The 15,961-nt window shown below is 45.9% G+C and overlaps 1 protein-coding gene across 1 annotated transcript in view; it reads right to left on the bottom strand.

Annotated features, from left to right (window-relative positions):
- Stab2 (stabilin 2) overlaps window positions 1–15,961 on the bottom strand; it is a 183,156-nt gene that overhangs the window by 106,622 nt on the left and 60,573 nt on the right. The window contains exons 19-25 of the mRNA XM_012948648.2: window positions 15,322–15,384; window positions 12,210–12,296; window positions 11,284–11,370; window positions 9,211–9,322; window positions 6,936–7,116; window positions 4,514–4,607; window positions 1,849–2,007 (exon numbers count right to left, since the gene is read on the bottom strand). Coding sequence (XP_012804102.2) covers window positions 1,849–2,007; window positions 4,514–4,607; window positions 6,936–7,116; window positions 9,211–9,322; window positions 11,284–11,370; window positions 12,210–12,296; window positions 15,322–15,384 — 783 coding nt within the window. The remainder of the gene's footprint in view (window positions 1–1,848; window positions 2,008–4,513; window positions 4,608–6,935; window positions 7,117–9,210; window positions 9,323–11,283; window positions 11,371–12,209; window positions 12,297–15,321; window positions 15,385–15,961) is intronic.

The raw sequence follows: 15,961 nt of genomic DNA, 5'->3' as shown, positions 1-15,961 counted from the left end.
AAAATATCTGCCTAGTTTCTGCTTTCAATTTTGGGCATATGGTTCAGTAGTTTAATGACTGGACCATATGGCAACTCTGTTTTTCTAATTGACTGAAGAACTGCTAGTCTGTTTTCCATTCCCACCAATAGTATACAAGTAATTGGGCTTCTATCAAAACAAAAAAGATTTCCCTGGGGTATAGATATGCCCCATGCCTTTTCATTACTAATGGCTATACCTCGAGAAGCACCCACAGTGGTGTGTTAGAATAGCGAGCCCTCAGCTGCATATACACAGACACCGAGCTGGAAGATTGCCTGGGCTGGTGCTCCAGTCTCTGTTTCCAGGAGAGGGAGGTGGGGTGGGTGGTAATGTGTATGTTCTTGGCTGAACAGTCCCAATTCTTTGAACCATTTCTCTCTCTCTCTCTCTTTTTTTTTTTTTGAGATAGGATCTCACTCTGGTCCAGGCTGACCTGGAATTAGCTCTGTCATCTCAGGGTGGCCTTGAACTCATGGCAATCCTCTACCTCTGCCTCCTGAGTGCTGGGATTAAAGGCGTGCGCCACCATGCCCGGCTTTGAACCCTTTCTCTTAATCATTCTCTGCAGTCCTTTAGCTGCATGGGGGTTCTCATTGGGAAGACTTCCAAGCTGATCCTCTTGTTTGGTAGTTCTGAGTCTCTGAGGACCCTCGACACTTCTGTCTCTCCAAGGTCTTGTCATTTATGCCTCAACAAGTGTCCAGCCCTGCACTGGTCCCACAAGAGAGATAGTGCAGTAGCACTATCCTAAGCTCTTCAAGACATCCTTTTTCTGGCACCTTAACCAGGCCAGATCGGCATTCATGGAGTGAACTCCTAACTGGTTTGAGCTGACTTTGAGATCCCATTAAGCCCCACTCAAACACTTCCTGATGACCAACACAGCATGCATGGAAATGTGAAGTCCAAGGCCTGGAACGTTTGTGACAGGAGTCTGGGAGGCAATATGGTCAGCGAGATTAGGCTTTGCACTGTGCCCCATCCTTGGGGGCAAAATACATTTTTCAACAAAATAATTTGTAATTAAAAAAAAAAATCTAGCCGGGCGTGGTGGCGCACGCCTTTAATCCCAGCACTCGGGAGGCAGAGGTAGGAGGATCGCTGTGAGTTCAAGGCCACCCTGAGACTACAGAGTGAATTCCAGGTCAGCCTGGACCAGAGTGAGACCCTACCTCGAAAACCAAAAATAAAAAAATAAAAAAAATCTAGCCTTATAACGTAAAAGTGAGAAACTGTATCACAATTCAAAAGATGTATGTGGAGAGAGGGGTTTCAAATGCTGATCTCTACCACCCCAGTCTTGTGTCCCTTGGCCTCATGAAGCACACCTGTTCATCTTGTTTCTGGGGAGAGGTGGGAGCAGCTGGGCTGGATGGGGCGCATGGGCTGTATCTTCTCCATGGCTACAATCCTAGTGCAGTTGGTATCGCCGCCCTGGAGCTCATTATTGCCCGAGAAACATCCTCTCTGCCTTGGTCTCCACTGAACAAAGCCATGTAAAGTGGGACAATAAACTTTAGAGCATTACTGAGCTGTGAAGTGTGGTCCAGGGAGGTGACTGAGGGCTGCTGGGTTCTGACTCTGAATCGGAGCATGGCTGGTTTCCTCTGCCATGTGAGCCCTCTCAGTGCCCCAGTTTCCTTTTTTATGATAGATGGGATCCACATAACACAGCATGGGTTTGTTGGCACAACCAACCCATCCTTGTGGCTATAAATGATGGAGAAAGGTTGCAGTAACTTTTAGCCCAAGTATTTCTGTGGCTGGGGGAAAAGAGTCACCACAGGAACAAGGCCTCCTCTGCTTTGCTCACAGGTTACCTACCTGCCCGGGGCCCACGTACAAACAGATGGCATTGTCATGGCAGCCACCTGTGCCAGGCAGCAGGCAGTTGTTGATTTCTACACAGTCTCTTCCGTTCCCCGTCCAGCCCTGCTGGCAGAGGCACTGGTATGTCCCTGTGCCAGTTCTGATGCATTCTGCCTGCAGGAGGAAGAGGAAGAGACGGACCTCTGAAAACCACAGTCCAGCCCCAGGAGGTCTAAAGTCAGAAAGGATCTGGAAGAATGTTCTAGAAACACGTATTGGAAAGGAGCATAATGGAAATGATTGAAGTGTTTGTTTTGCATGAACACCAGTGAAGGGATTGGATGATTCTGAGAGCAGCCCTGTCTGGAATTGGCTAGCTAATGGCCACCTGCCCCCACACTCAGGACTGTGTTAGTGATACACCCAGGGGCTGTTTTCATAGGTTTGCGGTGTACTTGGTCATCTGGAAGAAGGCACTGTTATTAGCTGTATTTTGCAGATGAAGAAACAGGTGTTGCCCAAGGTCACACAGCTACAGAAAAGGGGAGTGGGGAGAGAAAGCAAGAGTGAAAGAGACATGACCAGGTCTCTGTAGCACTGGGATCTAAGCTCCTTTCTGTTCTACCAACTCCTCCTTCACTCTCAGGGTGACCTTGCTAGGAGGCTGAGGCTGAAGGTCAGAGTGAGAAGGAGGAGAAGGGCAGAAGTTGTTGAGATGAGGCTTTCTGAAATGGGTGATGGTCAGACAAGGAGACATTGGTGGGTGGGGCCAACACTTGGGTCTTGATTTCATCCTCAGAACCAGGGAATCTTCCTAAAGGTGTTTAAACCTGGGAGAAATTCTTTGCTTCTGGCTATGGGTTACCTTTCTTTTTATTTTTATTTATTTATTTATTTTTAATATTTTTTTATTTTTTATTTATTTATTTGAGAGCGACAGACACAGAAAGAAAGACAGGTAGAGGGAGAGAGAGAGAATGGGTGCGCCAGGGCTTCTAGCCTCTGCAAACGAACTCCAGACGCGTGCGCCCCCTTGTGCATCTGGCTAACGTGGGACCTGGGGAACCGAGCCTCGAACTGGGGTCATTAGGCTTCACAGGCAAGCGCTTAACCGCTAAGCCATCTCTCCAGCCCATCTTTTTATAAAAAATTTATTTTTATTTGAGAAAGAGGGAGAGGAAGAGAGAGAAGGAGAGAGAGAGAGAGAATGGGTGCACCAGGGCCTCTAGCCACTGCAAACGAATTCCAAATGCATGTACCACCTTGTGCATCTGGTTTACATGGGACCTGGAGAATGGAACCTATGTCCTTAGGCTTCACAGGTAAGTGCCTTAACTGCTAAGCCATCTGTCCAACCTGAGGTTATGTTTCTTGTTCACTCTCCACCTTATGTACTAAGGCTGGGTCTCTTGAACCCAGTGCTTGCTGATTCAGCTAGTTTAGCTAGCCAGTTTACCCTAAGGGTGCTCTGTTTGTGCCTACTGAGTGCTGGTATTATAGGTGGGCCACCACACCCACCCAGCATTTAGGGGGCTGTTGGGGAATCTGAGCTTTGGTCCTCATGCTTGCGTAGCTAGTATTGTATCCATTGGGCCCTCACAGCCCCTCAGGCTATCTTTTAAGATTGCAAGCATCCTGAATATCTTGCTGTAGGGCTGTAGGGAGGCTGATATAAATTATCCAGCAGTCCTAATTCAAAGTTCAGACATACAAACATTGCATGTTTTGTTTCATATGCAGCTCCTAGATTTTAATTTTTATATATGTGTGTATATATGTGGGTATGAGTTTTAGTCTTAAAACTAGAAAGGAGGGCTGGAGACATGGCTTAGTGGTTAAGGTGCTTGCCTTCAAAGCCAAAGGACTCATGTTTGATTCCCCAGGACCCACATAAGCACAAGGTGGCACATGCATCTGGAGTTCATTTGCAGTGGCTAGAGGCCCTGGCACACCCATTCTCTCTCTCTTAAATAAATAAATAAATAAATAAATAAATAAGTAAATAAATATCTGGGTGTGGTGGTGTATGCCTTTAATCCCAGCACTCAGGAGTCAGAGGTAGGAGGATCACTGTGAGTTTGAGGCCACCCTGAGACTACATAGTGAATTCTGGGTCAGCCTGGGCTAGAGTAAGGCCCTATGTCGAAAAACAAAAAACAAACAAACAAAAAAAAAATTAAAAAAATACTAAAGAAAAAAATAGAAAGGATACTAAGAGAGGGGGAAAAGTGATCTCAAGGGGAGGTATAGATAAAAGGGTACTAGAATACTCATGACTTGAAAGCAAAAGGAGGGAGGACAAGGACTAGAAAAAGAAAAGCAGGGGATTGGGGGTTGCGGGATGAGAGTTGAGAAGAATCAGTATGAAGTATGTTTCTGGAAGCCCTGGCACACCAATTCTCATTTTCCTTCTCTCTCTCGCTCACTATTGTGTGTGTGTGTGTGTGTGTGTGTGTGTGTGTGGTGTGTGTATGAAGGAGAAAAGGAAAAGAAAAATGCCATAATGAAATAGATTACTTTGTATGCTAACTAAAATATCTAATAAAGAAGTAAAATTCGAAGTTCAGATCCAGCTGCTTCATGCATATGAAAAGCAATCACATTATCTCTTAGTATGTCTTCCCTTAGGGGTTGTGTTAAGGAAAATCAGTGCAACTTGGAAATAAAGACCATCACTCACGTTGGGACTACAGCTTCCTGGGGTTGATCCCATGCACGGATCCTTCTCAGAACACATCATTCCATCCCCTTCATAGCCTTCCTTGCAGATGCAGCTGTGGAGAAGAATGTACAAAATAAGCCCCAGAGACGTAGCCCCTGTCACCACCCAGGAGCAAGCCAGCAGCCAGGGAGAACCACCTCATGTCTGAAGCGTGGTCGTTAGGTCTGTGTAAGTAATAGGTAGTTAGGTCTGCCAGGTAATAGGGTTGTATGTGGGGTCTGCCATCAGATACACCTTGGTGGAAACCTTATCCACTGTGTCTCTGCTTCTGTCTATTGATAGTCAGGGGGCTTTGTTTCCTCACCTGGAATATGGGTCTGACCCCTTGTGCGTAAGACTGGTGAGGATTAAGTGATCTTGGAGGTCAGCAGAGCCACATGGACACCATCCTGTGCAGTGCCTGACAAGATTGTGTGCTTTTACTAGTCCAGAACTTGTCTCTAGAACCTTTTGCTGGGGGAACAGCCCTATCTGTGGGTCAGCTCTGAAAATGACAGTCATCTGAGACCTCTCTCCCCTTCAGCAGTCCTCAAGATGTTTTTTTTCTCATCCAACACTCACTGTGAAATGACATAATTTCCTGTTCCATTTTCCTTTCAGACCATGCGGTGTTCCACTGTGATACTTTGGCTGTTAAACTCATAACAATCCATTCATCCATTCATTCATTGGTTTAACCACTATCTTTTGAGTGCCCTGTGAGGAGTTCTGGGGACACCATTGTGGTTCCATCACACCTCTGTGTCCCCCAGAAAGTTCAGTGATATGTGTTCACCATAATTAAACAGTGTCACACGGATCAGGTTTCCTAGAGGAACCATCTGCTTTGTCCAAGTGAGGAGAGAGTTCCATCTCTTCCAGCCACAGTAACAGTTGCCTTAGGTTATATAGAACATGTGGATATTCTATTGTAGGTAATGTAAGGGATGTTGAGGGTTATTTTGGTTACAAGTCTGTTGTGATAGCTTAACTCTGGTTTAAATTGGACAGGATTTAGAATCACCATGGAAACTAATCTCTTGGCATGTCTGTCAGGGGTTTTCTAGATAAGATTCATTGAGGTGTGAAAATCCACCCTAATTGTGGGTTTCTGGCATTCCATGGGCTAGGAGTCCGGGACTGTAGAGAAAGGAAAATGGCTTGCTGAGCACAAACGTTCATCTCTCTCCTTCCTCCCTGTTTATGTGATGGTGTAAGGCTGGCTCTGCCCCTGCCACGATGGCCTCTCTCCTTCCTCCCTGTTTATGTGAGGGTGTAAGGCTGGCTCTGCCCCTGCCATGATGGCCTCTCCTGTGAAACTGTAAGCTTTCCTTTCTTTAGCTGCTTCCAGTTGAGTATTTTGTCCCAGCAGTGAGAAACTGACTAATGATACCTATGCACTAATGTGGTTACCAATTTCTTAGGAAGATACATTTCTATCTTTCATTTGTGGGAAAGACAAGACCCTATCTCTGCCCTCTTGCAGCCTATACAACAGCAGGAGGAGACAGTCCCAAACAATAAGAGACATGTTGCCAGAACAGGGCAGGAATTCCAGACAGCCTCTTCACCCCCAGCAAATTTTGAATGGTTTCTAGCTTTGAACCAGATGTTCCTGGGAGGAAATTTTCTTATGCTATTTTTCACCCCCTAAACCCACTGCAGTTGTCAGGCAATATTTAAGCAAATAAATGGCAAAAAACAGAAAAGAAATGGTAATCCTTTGATGACTGTCTTTCTCCTTCTAGCTTTTGTTCCTTCCCCCTCTTTGTTTGTTTTGAGGCAGGTTCTCACTCCAGCCCAGGCTGACCTGGAACTCACTCTGTAGTTGCAGGTTGGCCTCACGGAAATCCTCATATCTCTGTCCCCCAAGTGCTGGATTAAAGGCATGCAGCACCATGCCCGACTTCCCTTGGATTTTTGAGACAAGGTCTTACAATGTAGCTAGGATGGCCTTGAATTTACAGCAATCCTCCTATATCAGCCTCCTAAGCGCTAGATTACAGGCATGTGCCACCCCTCAGCTTCATTGTTTTCATATGTATGAAGATAATGATTACAGTTTTCATACCAGGAGACCTATGATGGGCTGGTGTTGGGTACTTTCATATTAGATTCTCCTAATATCCATCATTGCCCTGTTCGGTAGGTCTTATCAGTACTAATGAGGAAAGTGGGGCTCAGAGAGATTAGATAACTTGCCCCAAGGTCACACAGTTGGTAAATTTCAAAGCACAGAGTGCTGTAGTTTGAATCCAGCTCAGTCTGAAGTTCTTCCACAAAAACCACACTGTCAGCTGAGAGAACATACCTTACTTTAGAAAACCTTTAAATAGGGGCTGGCTCCATCTACAGGCAGTACAGTGGCCAATTGGGATGGGTCTTCCCTTCAGAGACCCACCTGGCTGTCCCATTGCTGTATTCACAGGTGGCATGAATGTGACAGAAGTCCATGTAGGGCCCACAGGCCGAGGTCTGCTTGTTGCAGAATCTCCCCGCGGTGTCATCCCTACACGAGCCTGCAAGGCAGGCGCCATCACTGTCTATCCTGTTATCACACGCTCCGTGGGCACACAGACAGGCTGGAAGAGAAGGTGGGGGGGGGGCGTGTCACGTCTTGGGGAACACACTTTGCATTAGAGGACAGCATCTCTGAGGACAGAACCACCTCTTCCTCCCCCATCCACTCCTGTCAAAGCAAAGCTGAACTGAAGCTCTCCAGCATTTCTGAGTGTTAGGGACGGCCTCGGAGGGGGATATCTTGGTCCCTCGGTATGTCACATATCCATGAGGGTGTGGGGCAGGAGCGGTTTGTGATGTGACAGAAGCCAAGGAGCCCAGCCTCCAGATGCTTTGTGGTTGAAGTTGTTAGCAAAGAAAGTTCTCATCACCTGAAGACTTTTTGGAGCACACAGACTTCTCGCGGTGCAAAACCCCTGCTGGCTCCATGTTGCGTGCTCTCTGCTCTGTAGCACAGCAAGCCAGCGATCGCTACTGGCTGATCTCATTCACAGCCCTGCCAGGCTTTCCACCATCTCACCAGCCAGCCCCTTCCGAGGGACAGGTATGTTTAGTAAGCCTCTTTCCAGATAAAAATACTTAAATGAAAAGAGAGACAAAGACTTTTTCCTCTCCTTATTGCCTCGACAATGCAGGGTAGCATCTGGTTACTAGCATTTGCTTCGTATTATAAGCAACCTAGAGGTGATTTAAAGTGCGTGGGAGGGCTGGAGAGATGGTTCAGTGGTTGCAAAGTCTGATGGTCTGGGTTTGATTCCCCAGTACCCACATAAACCAGGGGCACAAAGTGGCACGTGTGTTTAGAGTTTGTTTGCAGTGGCAAGAGGCCCTGGCATGCCTATTCCCTAGGCTCCCCCCGCCCCTGCTTCTCTCTGCATGCAAATAAATAAATAAATAAAATATTTTAAAACAGAAAGTACGTGGCAGGAAGTGTGGAGGATCTATGCAACGCTGCACCAGGTGACATAAAGGACTTGAACAGGTGCAGCCGGGGTTGTGGGTGGTTCCTGGAACCAATCTCCATGGATACTGAGGGACAACTGTACCAATATTTTTCTCTTCTGGGTGGAGAATTAAAAGCCCTTTTCTCCGACCATTTAGCCAGTGAATTTTAAAGTGAGAATTTAACTTCTGGCTGGTCTCACTCCACAGAGAGCTCTTATCTATCCACTTTCTTGTTAAGTCTCCATCGTAGCTAAAAATACATCGAAAGTGCATATATTTGAGTGTACACAGGTTAGCATTTTAAAGAATAGCACATTTTCTCGGAGGGTAGAACTGCATTTTCAATGCCAGCAGTGGAACTTTCCATATGTTCTACTGGCATCTTGATGTATATGCCACTCATGGACATCATGTCTCTCAAGTAGTGACCACAATAAGAGGTCACGGTAGCTAGTGTGTTGTAGTGCCTGCCATGTGCTAGGCATTGTTCTATGGAAATACTTCTCCATGTGTAATGTGCTCACCTTACAATGTTCTTGCTCATATTATCGCCCTCATCTTACAGACTAGAGAGGTGCGGTAACTTGCCCAACTTGCTTAAACAGAGGTGCTGATGGGTGTGGGCATTTGAAAGGGAATGAACCTATTTCTTGGTCAAACTCATTATTACTTCAAGGATGTGGAGAGTGGTCAGTGTGGTCAGTGACCAGCACTGTCAGTGCCTCCCCACCACCCCAGCCAAGCCTGTTAGAAATGCAGGATCCAGGCTGGAGAGATGGCTTAGCGATTAGGCGCTTGCCTGTGAAGCCTAAGGACCCTGGTTCGAGGCTTGGTTCCCCAGGTCCCACGTTAGCCAGATGCACAAGGGGGCGCACGAGTCTGGAATTCGTTTGCAGAGGCTGGAAGCCCTGGCGCGCCCATTCTCTCTCTCCCCCTCTATCTGTCTTTCTCTCTGTGTCTGTTTCTCTCAAATAAATAAATAAATAATTAAAAAAAAAAAAGAAATGCAGGATCCCAGGTCCCCCTGAATCAGAAGCTTTGCAAGTGGGGCCCAGCCATCAGGAACATGCCACAGTTTGAGAAGCAGCGCTTAAGAAATGGCTTGTGATGATGGTGCACCACATGCAAGAATCACAAGACACCAGACCTGTGCCATGAATGTGCCCAGTGAGAGGAAGGTCCGGGGGAAGGAGGCTGGAGGAGCCACTTACTTTTGTCACACCGAAATCCATATTTGTTGGGGTCAGAGCAGAACTGGCACTGGGAGCCTTGGAAACCATCTTCGCAAATGCATGTCCCATTGCCGCTGAGGCCATCTGCACACTGGGGGCAAAGACAGGTCCGTGGGCCATTGGGAAGGAGAAGCATTTGCTTTCAATTCATGGCCTGACTTTGAGCTTACGTTCAGTCCCACATGAAATGACTCCTTGTGGGAGGGGAAGTCATTTTGGTATTGAGTAGGAGGCAGAAATAGTGCTGGGTTCAGGGATCCTGAGCGGAAATTAGAACTTCAAAAGATGCAGGTCAACACAGCCTTGTGTAGCTGTCTCTAAATTGGAGGGAGGAGGCTCATAATAGTCAGGAAGGAAAGGAAACTCAGGAGGCCAGGAAATTCTCAAAACTTATAAGAATCGGGAAGCTTAGTGAGTTGTAAGACTCGCAAGGCCCTCCCAGAGACTATATAAGCTGTAAACGGTTGCTGGGGAGGAAGAAACTCTTCAATGGATCTGCCTGCAAATTGGGCAGGGAATACCAGGCATGTGGCTTTTGTGAGTCAACACTCATGCTGGGGTGGGGCTTTCTTGGTGATGCAGCTGCTGGCCCTGCTCCTGCAAGTTATCCCAGTCAACTCATTGGTTCGCCAAGCTTGGCTTGAGCTACGTCATTTCTTTGGTTTGTTATCAGCATCCTATCTGGGGGTAAGTACACGATCCCTTATATCTTTTCAGGAAAATATCCCACAAAGTGGGGAAGGGGGGCGAAGAAAGGAAGATGGTGGGGGGAGAGCTGCACTGGTAAAGTGAGACCCTTCATACAACATTTAAGGGCTGGCGGTGTCGAGACAGAGACTTTCGGATGAGTCTTGGCCTCGCTCTCCACACCACTGCTTGCTAAACTCTGCAATGTTTTCTCTTTTCAGTGTAAATTTCACCTGTTCTTCCACCTGCCAAGCCCTGGCAGGACAGGTATGTGTTGATTAACACACATCAGGCCTGGGCACAGGCTGCATTTCCAAGCCCCTGGCCACAGGTCTCTCCCCATTCTTCTATTCTGTGTAGGGTGAACTGTATTTCAGATGTGAATCCATTAAGCTCTCATATCTACAATTTCCCCACGTGCATTCTGGCTACTTTTGCCTTGCTTTGTTTGGTTTTGGGCACCAAGTAGATGACTTAGGTTTTGGACCTCACATCTCACTAGGTTTTGCAATTGGTTTTTCAAACCAATCACTGGACAGTATTATTATTATTTGTAAAGTACCATAAAACCTTAGGCCCTGAGATCTCCCACAGGTGGAAAGTGAGGTCTAGAGCCTTGTTGAGGGGCCTGAGATCCCATGGTGGCAATAAGAAAGCAGAGACTAGATGTGCCCTAACTGAGCTCATCCCATCCCCAGGCCAAGACTCTTTCCACTACAGATACTTCTGCTTTCTTAGTAACCAGTTGGGTGACCAGCATCATGTCACCTTGTTGGTTTAGCAGTCTGAAACATTATCAAATGACTTAAAAAAAAAAAAAAAAGATCAACCTTGGGCTGGAGAGATGGCTTAGTGGTTAAGGCACTTGCCTGCAAAGCCAAAAGACCCAGGTTTGATTACCCAAGACCCATGTAAGCCAGATGCACAAGGTGGCACATGCATCTGGAGTTCATTTGCAGTGGCTGGAGGTCCTGGAGCACCCATTTTCTCCCTCTCTATCTTTCTTCTTCCTCTCTCTCTTAGATAAATAAATAAACAAATAAATAAATATAAGAAAAGATCAGGATGGAGAGATGGCTTAGCAGTTAAGGTGCTTGCCTGCAAAGCTAAAGGACCTCGGTTCAATTCCCCAGGACCCACGTGAGCCAGATGCATGAGGTGGTGCATGCGTCTGGAGCTCATTGGCAGTGGCTAGAAGCCCTGGCATGCCTATTCTCTGTCTCTCTCTCTCTCTCTCTCGCTTGCTTGCTCTGCATCTTTCCCTCTCTCAAATAAATAAGTAAAATACAAAATAAAAAAAATAATTAGAAAAGATTAATATTCAGCATGCAAGAAATGGTGTGCATCAGGGACTGTCACTCTTACCTGTCCATTTCCTGAGCATGGATTCCTGAAGCCTCCAGGACACGGGTTGCAGTCGGACCCATAGAAGCCTTTGCAGCACTTCGGTATCTGGAAACAACATCAGCGCCGCCCTTTGGGACTCCAAGCAGAGCACCAGTTACTCCAAAGGGCATGTGCTCTGATTTCCATGAGGACGATACAATACCAGCTCCTCCTTAGAAGCATTTCTTTTATTTCTGTGCACAGTGGTGTGGCTAAGACTCAGCCTTTTGGTCACTGCCAACTGCCTGAGCATCCCAAGTTCAAGTTCAGGCTGCCTCTGACATGTGAACAAAGCGCATGAAGGACTGTGCTCATGAAGTCAAGGAAGAGTCAGTGAGGAAGTTAAAATGGAGACATAATGGGGCTGGGGAGGTAGCCCCATGAATAAACGAATGAATGAATGAACCCGTCGGTGAAATCGAGGCTCATTCCAGGGCATGCTAAGTGCCGAGGACACAAAGCACTGGACTCAAGTGGTGGTAGATATTGAGGGACAGGGGTGTGAGGGTGGTAGGTGGTGACAGGAGGGCACAGGAAGATGGAGACGAGAATGAAAAGAGTCCCTCATATCAGGACTGGCATTTTGAGGGGGAGAATGGCAAGTGTGTATGCTCAGAGGCAGGGATGTGGGCCAGAGCCAGGTCCGAGATGGGTAGAGAGTGGGCCGCATGAACTACCCAGACAGCAGGCTCCATGCTAAGAGGGAGAGGTGACCCAAGGAGGTGTGATGCAGGGAGGTGGAGCTCTGACTACAAAGTTCACCCTTTGATCCTCCCACGGGAAGATGTTCTAGATCCCCTCAGGTCACCTGTGACCATGCAGACCCCAGAGCCCAAGAGTGTGGCTTTAGAGCTGCTCAACTCTTGAGGGTCTCAACAGGGTCTTGGTTGCAGTCCCCCCCTCACCATCACGGTGGCATTGCAGTAGCGGGCACAGCCACTCTTCAGGGTCTGGATTCTGCTGCTGTAGACGCATTTGTGTGTGAAGAGTGCCTGGAAAAAAAAGCCAGTGGGCAAAATGCTGCAACCTATATTCCCAGCATCCTTCAGACATCCCACAGCCTCCTCGTCAGCCGTTCTTTTCCACTGCACCAGAGCACACACACACCACACACCTGGGGCGAAGTCAGAGCTCCGTCCTGTAGAATACAGCCAGGCTTAACAATCTGGGGCACATGGATCTTTGTACCTCCTCTCGTGCCACGGCAGACATCTCCAATTGATCAAAGAACACTTTGTGGTTTATCCGGCATGTGGCTGGTTTTCTCCTCTGATCTACAACCATCCTTAAGTTCTTCTTGGAGATTTTGGAGCCAGTAAGAGATGATCTTTACTTTGTGGAAAAATCCACCAACTAAAATAACAGCCTACTTTTGCTAGTAATTAACATGATTATAGATTGTAGAAATGTTTGTTTTCCTTCTTGACGTTGACTGAACTTCTCAAGACATGCCCAAACTAAACCAAACCAGTATGTTATTAATCTTTTTGCCCCCCCAAATCAAGCACTATATCTAATAAGTAATCAAATTTCAATAAACATGTATAAGATTTGATCAAACTTGGTAAGTTTTAGATAGTTCTAGTGTCATTTTTCTGAAGTTTCTTTTTCTTTCTTTCTTTTTTATATATTTTTTGGTTTTCTGAAGTAGGGTCTCGCTCTAACCCAGGCTGATCTGGAGCTCACTATGTTATTTCAGGGTGGCCTTGAACTCATGGCAATCCTCCTACCTCATGTGCCACCATGCCCGGATATCTTTTTTCTTTAGCTTTTAAAGTATATTTTAAGGCATTTTTAAAAGATTTAAGTGTGTGTGTGTTTATGCCTGTGGTTGGAGGTGTGTGTATGTGCAGGTCCAAGCACAGCTTTGGGGCTGGTCTTGTCTTTCACCTTGTTTCTGAGATGGTCTCTCATTGTTGTTCACTGTTTTGTGCCTGAGCTTCCATGAAATTGCTTTATCTATGGAGTCATCTCTCAGCCTTCCTTTTTATTGTTTCTTATTTTTAGAGAGAGAGAGAGAGAGAGAGGGAGAGGGACAGAGAGAGAATTGGTGCATCAAGGCCTCAGCCACTGCAGTCATGCTCCAGATGCTTGTGCTACCTAGTGCGCATGTGTGACTTTGTGCTTACCTCACCTTTGTGCGTCTGGTTTACATGGGATCTGGAGAGTAGAACATGGGTCTTTAGGCTTTGCAGGCAAGTGTCTTAACTGCTAAGCCATCTCTCCAGTCCCTCCTTGGTATGTTATGGGGTGCTGTGTGATATATATTTATATTGTGGAATGATTCATGATAATAAATGTAATTATCATCTCACACACTTACTTCTTTGTAGAAAAGGGCATTTAAAATCTACTCTTAGCAATTATAATATTTACTTATTTGAGAGAGACACACAGAGACAAATAGGCAGAGAGTGAGTATGGGCATGTCAGAGTCTCCTGATACTATTAAAAAACTTCAGGTACGTGTGTTCACCACTTTGTGGATCTGGCTTTATGTGGGTGCTGAGGAATTGAACCTTGGCTGCCAGACTTTGTAAGCAAACACCTTTAATTTCTGAACCGTCTTTCTAGCCCAGCTCTCTCAGCAATTTTTAAATGCACAGGTCATTATATCATATATATACATATGTATATGTAAGTGCATATTACTGTGTGTATATATATATATATATATATACACACATATATATATATATTCAACTATATGTGTACATATATATGGGATGGTAAATGACTATAGCTATATACACATATAGAACTATATATACACTTAACTATATGTATATATATGTAACTACACATACACATATAACTGTATGTATATATATGTATATATAACTACATACATATATATAAACCTATGTATATTAGGGACAGTATATGTATATGTGTGTATGTGTATGTATGTGTGTATATATTATATATATATATATATGTATACATATACACACATACATACACACATACATACACACATACACAGTGTGTGTGTGTGTGTGTGTGTGTGTGTGTGTGTATGTTACTATAACATATAATGACCTGTGCAGTTAAAATAGCTACATATAGCTAGTCGTCATGGCACACGCCTTTAATCCCAGCACTCGGGAGGCAGAGGTAGGAGGATTGCCGTGAGTTCAAGGCCACCCTGAGACTACATAGTGAATTTCAGGTTAGCCTGAGCTAGAGTGAGACCCTACCTCTAAAAACAAAAATAATTGCTACATATATACTTATGAGATAAAAATATATATTAATACTATATATACATACATACATACTATAGGCACTTACATAATACTATAGTCCCTAACCTGGACTGTTTAATTGAAACCGTGAACCTTTCCTGATGTTTCTTCTCTTTTCTCAAAACCATGCGCAGACACAAGCTCTGGACTTGCCTTGAGGGGAGTAGAGCAGCATCTTATTGAACATCTGCTTGGCTTTGGTGTCATGCCCAGTTAATTTCTGCTAGTTCCATTGTTATTTACAGATAAAGAAAATTATAGTTAAAAAAATATGTTCAGGGTCAGTAAGCTCAGATTCAAACATGGATTTGTGGGTTCTCTTTCTGCCAACCCCTAAAGAAGGCCAAGAGCTAACCTTCCATTTTTGTAGAACCCTTAACATCCTTTGAAGAAGGGGATGCCGGGGAGATGGCTTTGAAGGTAAAACACTGGTGATACAAGCAAAAGGACCTGAGTTTGGGCCTCCAGCATCCATGTAAAGCGCTGGATGCGGTGGCATACACCTGTAATTCTAACTCTGAGGAGGTTGAGACAGGACAAGCTCCAGGACTTGCAGACTAGTTCATGTAGTGGAATTGATGAGTTCTGGGTTCAGGAAGACCCTGGCTCAAAAATAAGGTGGAGAAGTGGTAGAGGAAGATGCCAGTGTGGACTTTTGGCCTTCACATGCACACATGTCAGCATGGGCACTCACAGACACACGTGTTTTCACATGCACAGAAAGCACTCAAGTGGGGTTGCTTGGGTGATTGTGTCTTATCACACTCACTGTGGGCTCCGAGCCAGCAGGGCATCTGCTCCAGTACACCAGGGAACAGCTCACACAAGTGCCCTGGAAGGAGAGACAGGTCAGCAAGGTGCCCTGAGAGGAACTCTAGGACATAGTGTATTTCTGGACTCAGTCTTCCCTTCTTGTGAAGAGGATTCCATAAGTTACTCTCCCGCCTCCCTCTAACCCCTCCCCAGGGTGCAGGAGCAGAGCCAATGCTGGAGCAAGAAGCTGAACTTCTCAGAATGCGTCCTCCTCCTCTCTTTGGACAGAGCCAGCCTGTCTACAGGATGCAGCCTCTGGCCTCTCTGCAGAGAGGGAGGCACCTGCCTCAAGGGGCCCCAGCAGCTATCCACCTGTCTCAGGGACCAAGTGTCAACGCTGGCCATTGAGGGAGGTCCTGCACTCCTATTAGCTTGGCAGTGATAAGGCTGAACAGTGAACCTCTGCCTATGAGCTTCTCCCTTTCAGTCTCTGGATTCCCTTCCACTGGCTCTGATTTCAGGAGGAATAAAAAGGGGTCCATGTCTCCAAATCTCACCAAATCTATTCTCTACAATTCTCTGTCTGGCTCTGTGCCCTAGCAAATACACCAGGAAAAGTAGGCTTTGGGACTCTTGCCAGCTTCCAGGTGGTGCCA

This window comes from Jaculus jaculus, chromosome 6 (assembly GCF_020740685.1).
Source record: "Jaculus jaculus isolate mJacJac1 chromosome 6, mJacJac1.mat.Y.cur, whole genome shotgun sequence".
NCBI classification, from domain to species: Eukaryota; Metazoa; Chordata; class Mammalia; order Rodentia; family Dipodidae; genus Jaculus; species Jaculus jaculus.
The sequence above is the reverse complement of the archived record's forward strand: the minus strand, read 5'-3'. Positions and strand labels throughout refer to the sequence as shown.